This window comes from Lichenostomus cassidix, chromosome 2 (assembly GCF_008360975.1).
Source record: "Lichenostomus cassidix isolate B80296 chromosome 2, HeHo_3.0, whole genome shotgun sequence".
Taxonomy (NCBI): domain Eukaryota; kingdom Metazoa; phylum Chordata; class Aves; order Passeriformes; family Meliphagidae; genus Lichenostomus; species Lichenostomus cassidix.
Genome location: NC_139482.1, coordinates 61347070 through 61355451, shown reverse-complemented (window position 1 = coordinate 61355451; position 8382 = coordinate 61347070). Strand labels below are relative to the sequence as shown.

The 8382-nt window shown below is 43.6% G+C and overlaps 1 protein-coding gene across 4 annotated transcripts in view; it reads left to right on the top strand.

Moving 5' to 3' along the window:
* Positions 1-4025: 4025 nt before the first annotated feature.
* Positions 4026-8382, top strand: part of RECK (reversion inducing cysteine rich protein with kazal motifs) — a 45746-nt gene continuing 41389 nt past the window's right edge. The window contains exons 1-2 of one of the 4 annotated variants that reach the window (XM_085051752.1): positions 4026-4198; positions 6457-6515. In XM_085051752.1, coding sequence (XP_084907878.1) covers positions 4120-4198; positions 6457-6515 — 138 coding nt within the window. In that variant the 5' untranslated portion in view covers positions 4026-4119. The remainder of the gene's footprint in view (positions 4199-6456; positions 6516-8382) is intronic. The other 3 variants (XM_085051751.1, XM_085051754.1, XM_085051750.1) reach the window with 3 other exon arrangements.

The following is an 8382-nucleotide window of genomic DNA, read 5'->3' as shown; positions in this document are numbered from 1 at the left end:
TTGCCCTTCCATCAGGTGTATTTCTCATTTGTGGAGACCGTGCATGGCAGGGAGTTCCGAAAGGTGCTCATGGGGGACCATGTTATTTGGGCAAACTCACTTTACTTGCCATGAATAAAACCACTGCAACCAATTTAATGTGGTCCAGAAAGAGACGCAGTCTTACTTTGGATGCAAACTGCAATGATGAAGTAGGCCTATGGAATAAACCGTCTCGGGTTTTTGATGGCCTATTCAGAATTCCATGGGGTGACTGGGGTATAACAAGATGGCTTCACTATATCTTGCAAGTAGGATTAGTGATTTTACTTGTCCTTGTTAGCATAGCGGTTATTCTACCTTGTGCTTTGCAATGTTTGAAAAAATCATTATCACAGACAGTGAATCAGCTTTGGCTCGCACAAATGCGTAAAGAAAACAGGGGAATTGTGGAAAGCTGGCTTCTAGAGAAGGGACACGCAGGTGTAGATAGATTACTACTTAACAAGCCGCTTCTTAACAATAGCCATATTCAGCCAACTATTAATTAGAGACCTGCGTCCAATCAGCAATCGAGGTCACCATGACTTTTCTGATTTACGGAAATCGTAGGAGCCGTCAAGAATGCATTAATTGGTAACAAATATGCAGAAATCAGGCACTATAGGTAAACATAGATACATGTTAAGGCAAGTAGCCAAACTTAGGGCGTGGAAGTATATAACCAATAGTATTGTATGATTACAGAATATGCATGAGTTAGTTAACTACACTATAAATTGTATGCTGTAAATGAATAAACTGAAGCTTGTGGTAAATTCATATTGGATTGTCAAGCCTCCGTTTCTCGGCACTGGCTTATCATGCAGGTATCTAACTGTTGATAAACAGATTAGACAAATAAATGCTAATTAGGGTAACTCCACAAGTGTTGTAAGCACCTTTCCAATTGCAAGGTGGAGATATCCTGAGAATTATAGCAAAGCAACTCCACACATCTCAAGTGAGATACAATATGTAACATTTAAATACAGCACACTATTTTCAGTCCACAGAGTACTCTGCCAAAACACACAGAAATCTGGCACATTGACAATTTGGATTTAAGAAAAATGTGGCATCATTTTACTCTCTGAGGGGATCCTGAACATGTCAGATCTCTTTCAGTAGAATGTATGTTTGGACCAGTAACTCAGACCATGACTACATCAGAATCTTCACCTATTGCTGAGTGACATATCAACATAAACTATGGAGTAACATTCAGCAATTTTTATTAAAAGAAAGCGGGATCGAATGTTACTCAGCACAAAATATAAAGAACTAACTATTCAAGATATCACAAAAGTATAGCTGAATGAGCAGACATTATTATATTCTAGGCAATAGGAAATACAGTGCATGGAATAAAATGTTCCTTTTCCCCTAGCAGTTGACAGGAACAGCAAAAACCAACATAACACTTGAAGAAGGGTTTCTGTCTTATCACCAGACTTCAAAATGATGTTGTCAGCATACTTGTAGCGAACTGCTTTACACTGAGGCATTTAATAATTTCAAGTCCCAGAATTCCGCTTCTCATTCTTAAATACTGGGTAGGAATCCATTTCAAATGGATGCTTTTTTGAAAAAGCCAATGCACATGGTTTAACTCAAAAACAGTAGCCTGCAGATTCAAGTCCCAGCTCCAAACTCTCAAGGACAAAAGTCTTTACTTTCTAGAGCAATTAGTTTAAACTGTACACTGCTCTTACTGAAAGCCAAATTTACAAGCTTATATTATGTCAAAGTTCAGCTTGCTGCTTTAAAGCAAAGGAAGTACTTTAAGTGGTTTCAAATATTTCATCTGGAACTGAAGAGATGACTCAGAGTGACAATGAACAACCTTTGAATTGTGAGACCTACCTGCATTTTTTCCCTGGCTCCCTGTTTGCCTGGGGGGCAAATTATTGTTGCTAATAACTTAGCATATGAGTGGCTCTCGGGGGGATCAGGATGCACAGCAGTTCACCCTCATCTAAAATCAAGCCAAATTAAGCCATTCAGCATTACTGGGGAAAATGCACCTAAACTGTTCAGGCCCCTGGTATTTTCAGAGAAACTAAACTAGCCCACAAATACAGCCGGCGGGCTAATTTTCCTTTGGGATTTGCTGCCACCTCGTGGGCTCACCGTGAATTTTATGCCCCGAGATCGAAAACTAGCAGAAGTTAACCTCTCTTACATACTAATATCATTTCTGTCCTGTTGTGAAAAGATTTTTGTGTAATCATGTTACATTAGAGACTTTTCACTTTCTTGAATTCACAATTATAGCAATAAAAGACTTCAAATTAAAATACAACTGAATGTAGTGCTCTTTTTTACGGCTTTGCTCCTCAAAGAAGTGATACACTTTAATCCCTCTATACTGGTGTATAAAGACAGAGGAAAAAAAGCTCTTTCATCTTATCATTCTCCTGTATTGCCTTGGTTTGCTTTCTTTTTTGCTCATTTTGTTTTGTGGACCATATATGAACTTGATATTGGATTTAAAGAGTTCCTACAGATTCTCCAGGCTGTATAAGACCATGGAGTCATTAATAGCTTGGTAGCTTGTCTTTGGAGAAGGAGGTCGCTGGGATATCAGATTGGAAAGAGGATAAGCATTTTGTGGCATACTGAATTCTATGGGTTCTTCAAAATTTGCCTGTTTACTATTGCTGGAAAATCTGATCGTGAGATGCTAAGATGCTCATCCAAGAAGTTTGGAGTTGCCAGAAGCTGATTCAGTGACCTTGGAATGGCCAGACTTTGAGGCAAAACAGTTACAAGTTATGAAATGAGCAGATGAGCAGTAACTTAAGTTCATTTTAACTTCATTGGATAGGTTACATTTAATCTCTAATTCTAAAAAAAAAAAAAAAAAAAAAGGAGATTGGGCAGGGCATAATTTGATTTTTACATGGAAAATAAACTGCAGTGGTGGCCCTACTGTTGAGAGGTTTCTTCAGTTACAGACTCTTTTTTGCAACTGTACACCCTGTGGGCGGAATCTGATGCTGCCGATTGATCAGCATCAAGGTTTAGCCATGACAGCCTCCTCATCTCTACTCTTTCAGGGTATCCTCCCAGCCCAGGGGTCATTCCCCTCCAAAACCCATGCTTGGGGCCAGTCAGGTCATTTCTCCTCACAGTCACAAAGTAATTTCAAGCAAAAAACATTGTTATAACCCTTACAATCATAGAAATCACAGAACGGTTTGGGTTGGAAGAGGCCTTAAAGACCATCTAGTTCCAACCTAGACCTAGTTCCCACTAGATAGCTCCATCTAACCTGGCCATTAGGTAGCTCAGAGCCCCATCTAACCTGGCCTTGGACACTTCCATGGATGTGGCATCCACAGCTTCTCTGGGCAACATGTTCCCGTGCACCACCACTCTTACAGTTAAGAATTTCTTCCGAATATCTAATCAAAATCTCTCCTCTTTCAGTTAAAAACTATTCCCCTTTGTCCCGTCACTATTTGCCCACATAAGAAGTCAGTCTCCCTCCTCTACATAAGCCCCCTTTAAGTACTGTAAGGTTGCAACCAGTGCTCTAAAAGTGATGGGTAGAAATATGTTCATAATTCAAATACTATATATAAATGGAAATAAACTAATTCAACGGAGTCTGTGCCTCCTTCTCCTCTCCTGTGCCCTCTTTTCAGCCCGAGCCCTCCCTCCGGACATGGGCCTGCCGCGCCATGGGCAGGGGGGAACGAAGGCTGCGGCCCCGGCACCACAGAACGTGTGTCCGCGGGCAGCCCGGAGAAGGAGAATGAGGAGTAGGACGAGGACCACCCAGGCCCCGCCTTTCCCCGCCAGGCGGGCGAGCCGTACTCCAGTCCCGCTGGAATATCCGCAGCGGCCGGGAGGGGGCGGGGCCTGGCGGACAGGGCCTAGCGGTGCAGCCAATGAGGCAGGGCCTGGCGGGGCGGTGCAGCCAATGGGGCGGGGCCTGGCTGGGAGGTGCAGCCAATGGGCGCGGCGGGCGGTGGCGCGGGACCGGCCGGAGGGGGCGCTGCCGGCGGCAGATCCTGCCCGTCCGTCCGTCCGTCCGTCCGAGCGGCGGGCGGGGGTCGCGGGGCGGAGCAGCCGCGGGTTCGAGACCCGGCCATGGCGGCGGCGGCCGCTCGGTGGCCCTGGGCCCTGCTGTGCCTGGCGGCGGCGCCGCTACTGTGCCCCACGGCGGCTGGTGAGTAGCGACTGCGGGGGAGGGAGCGGGGGGAGGCGGCTCCGCAGGTCCCTCTCTGCAACATGGCGCAGGGGCGGTGTCGCCCGCGGGGATGCGGCGCCGCGGGACGGTCCTGTCTGGCCGCGGCCGGGGCGGGATGTGGGAGCTGAGGCAAAGGGGGGACGGTGCTGCGGCACCGCTGCGCCCCCCGCACCTGCTCCGAGCCCGGGAAGCGGTAGCGGCCCCATCCCAGTGCCGGTCGGGGCTGGTGCCTGCCCCTGCTTCCCGGGGAGGGGGAGCCCCGCCGGCATCCCTGCGGCGGGGACCGGAGCCGGGGAGAGGCACTTCCATGATCTTCCGCATCCTGATCTCCCGCATCACCCCGGCAGCGTGACGGGCATAGACCTCCCCGTCTGCCCCAGCAGATTCCGAGGCTCTGGGCCGGGATGTGTGCTTTCGGCTGTCACGCTGCCTGCGGGTGAGTTTCCAGGACTGTGGCTTGAAATGGTCTTAGCGGGTAAAGCCTGACGCCTGGGTTGCCATACGTAGTGTCAGAACAGGCTGTGTGTTCCCGGGCTCGCATTCTTTCTTTTCATTAGAAGAGTAATATCGAACAAGGTATCGTGTACTTCAAAAAGTGAAGGCAAGTCATTTAATAAAGAGAAGGATAGTGGTAAAATAGCTCCCTGCATTAAAGCTGTGACAGCATATGCCTTGGCAATGTATGCTTGCAGCCCAGAAAGCCAGTCGTGTCCAGGTTTCTCATTCCTGGATGTTTCAAGCCAGGTTGGATGGGTCTCTGAGCAGGCTGGTCTAATGGAAGGTGTCCCTGCCCATGGCAGGGGGCTTAGAACTAGATGATCTTTAAGATCTCTTCCAACCCAAACCATTCTAGACTTCTGAGTCTATAACTTCTTGGCAGGACCAAAAAAGAGTAGTGGGGAAAAAAGGCAGCACAAGACAGATATTGGAAAACATATTTTAAAAAGTAAATCACATTATTGTCACAGGAATGAAAAATACAAATCATGTAATACTTTTAAGCAGAAGACTGCAGTCACTAAGGTGTTTATGGGCATTTCATTGTTGTTCCGTAGTTTTGGTTTCTATTGAGGCTTGGTTTTAGGAGGGAGGCAGTAAAAAGCTAGTGGAATGAAATATGACATACTCTGGCACAGCTTTCTGTAGATAAACCTACTAATATTGCCAGGAATTCATGCCCAAGTCCCTTCTTGATGGTTCAGTCAAAATCTATTTAGTAAGGTGTTGTGAAATAAGACTTTTTTGTTGTTGTTGTTGTTATACCAGTGTGATACACAGTCCAGATGAAACTGAGCAGAAATGGGTAATCATTAAATGATCCTGTGTGTGGAAGGAAAAGCTTTGAAGGATGCCTCTGTCTGTTTTCTAAAACACTGGTCCAAACACTGGGAAGTGAGGATGAAAATGAGTATCAACGCACTGTACAATTTGTTTTATATTGGCCAAGCTTAACCAGGAATGAACAAAATATTTGAATGGTAGGAGGTACAGAGCACAGCTGAGGATAATGCTAAAATGGCTGCTTTAAACTTCAGTGTTTCATGACTTCTCAGTGCTTCAGTTCTCTTGTTTTTGTTCCTCTTGATGTGTTCATATCTGTGTTTGCTCTATGACTTCCATCCAATCAGGTAAATCCAGTCCTTTTCATCCATCACTAGTGAAACAATTTACGATTTTGTTGCAAGTTTTTTAGAACCCAGAGTTCTATGAGCAGTTATGTGAAAAGAGGTTCCTGCTCTGATTTCCTTCACCACCTGTTCCTAACTGATTCCTGCACTTTTCAGGTTCTGTGAGATTATTCAGTTTGCCAAGGCACATAGTCTCTACCAGAGATTTTTGGTGGGATTTTTGTTTATGTTTTGGTATTTATTCTCTTTTAAGTTTCCCCTGAATTAATAAGTTACATTGTCTCACGGAGGAATCTGCCAAATGCCAAGCTAGAGCAAGTAAAGTAGCAGAAATGTGACTAGAAGCAGAAATAAGAGTGAGATCTCATTTAGGTGGCAGTGAGTGTTCAGGGATCATTGTGAGGCTTCTTTTAAAGATCTTTATCAGTTTCACAACAAAAATTTCTCCTGTTCACTTTTTGCCTTTTGGGAAGGAAAATTTCTCACGGTCATCTGTGGACCAGACAAATAGTCCTGATAGGACATCAAGTGTGTACTTGTGTTCAGAAGTGATGGTTAAGTGCTTCAAGTCTTTTAAATATCTTTTTCCCTCCCCCTGCTTTTCCATAGGCTTCTCTTGTTGTTACCATGCAAAGGACAATTTAATGTGCCGTGATGTCTGTGAACAGGTAAGCTTGTTTTAAATTTAACTCTCTCAGAGTTGAAATTGTGCCTTTAGACAATGATGTAGCAACATTGAGGTTGTAAGCTAATGATCTTCTGTCTGGATGCTATCTGTGAATTGTATCTGAGATATAATGTTACCAAAATGAGAACTTAAAAGTTTTAAAACCCTAGTCCTCTTTCCTTTTGTAGTGGAAAACTGGTTCTGCCGAAGTTGAGGAGAAATAGAAATACCAACTTGAGGCCACAATTTGATCAAGATGTGATAAGCACATTAGGAAATGAGAGGGGTGAAGGTATTTTACAGAATTTCTGGATCTTGTGTGTTTCCAAGCTCTGAGGAATTTAAACTGAAGAACAAGGTGCTTCCTTCCAGTTCTTGTTTGTCCACTAACCATCTCATTATGATATATGGCTTTGTGAATGCACCAAAAATCTGCTCTCTTACTCTATTCATAAGGCTGTTTGTTCTAAATTCAAGCTTGGAAAGTATTTTTCCATAACTTATGTTTAGATTTGTACCTGTGGGTAGTACTTTGTACAGCTCTGTGTGTGTGTGTGTGTAGTTACATACATATATTTAGCTATGTAAAAAATTTACATCAGTAAAGCTTACATACATGTTGGCCCAATTTTTATATTAAAATTGTGTTCTTACATCATATCTGCCCTTTTTTCTTGTCTTCATTGCCCACTTTGGGGCTGTTTGAGCAATAAACCTGCTTATGATTAAGTTTATATTTATTTTTTATTGTACTAGCAAAACTTGCACTATAAATTGCACTTTTTCCTCCCTGATATATCTAAAGAATACAATCAAGTCTTCTTTCAGTTTTCATATTATTAGGCCAAACAAGGAAAAGTCTTACAGTCTCTTTGCATAAGATATTCTCTCAATTCCTATAATAATTGTTGCAGCCCTTCCAGCATAAGTTTATCTCTGTGAATACAGGTAAGGAAAACTATACGTGGCGTTATAAAAAAAAGTATAGCACTCAGTCTTAAAAATCATGTTCGAACTTGGATATAAGGAAGAGAAAGATATCCATTCCTGTATGTAAAAAAATAATCAGTGAATTTAGTAGCTGCATTGATATGGCATTTGGAATAATCGGTCCGTTTCTTTCTTATGTTTCATTGGTTTGAAGGTTCCAGCTTATCATATGAATTCCTGTTGGCTCTTCATGAAAGGCCTCTAGCTTTTTAGTGTCAAATTCCGTCCCAGTTCTGCTATACTGGTTCTAATTATTGCATAGTTTTCTGTGGGTTTTGTAAGATACTCTGATCTTGCCTCATCTGGATGATCTCTCTCTACTCAGATTATCAACATATCCAGAATTTTAGTGGTGAGAGGTCTAGAACAAGTCTGAAGCTGGACTGGTGCCCTTCAGAGTGTCCTATAAGGAGCTGGCGTGGTTACCTTACATCATGCTGGTGGCATCGTTTTCTGAGTGATCCTTCAATACAGTCCAACAAGCTGGCTGAAGGACCTGTCTGCTGTTGTTTTCCGGATTTTCATCTTCTGTAACTTAACTATTTTATGCAGCTGACAGCAGGAAGGAGTTTCTTGGCCTGTCTTTGGATGCTCACTTACGGATGAGATTTGGGGCCTTAGAGCAGGCCCCAAACAAATGGCTCACTGGGGAGCCATCTTGGCCTAACCAACAGATTGTAAACAATGCCACCACAAGAAATACTCTTCTGCAGAGCATGGAGGCACTAATCTGCAGATGAGACTTTCTGGCTAATGTTATTTGGTTTTCAGGGGCTCAGATCTAGGATGTTGCAGGAATCACAAGGGTTTTTTGACCCTCAGACTGTTTCCCATTGTCTGCTTGTCTATATGGACACCAGTGATAGTACTGAGGGAGG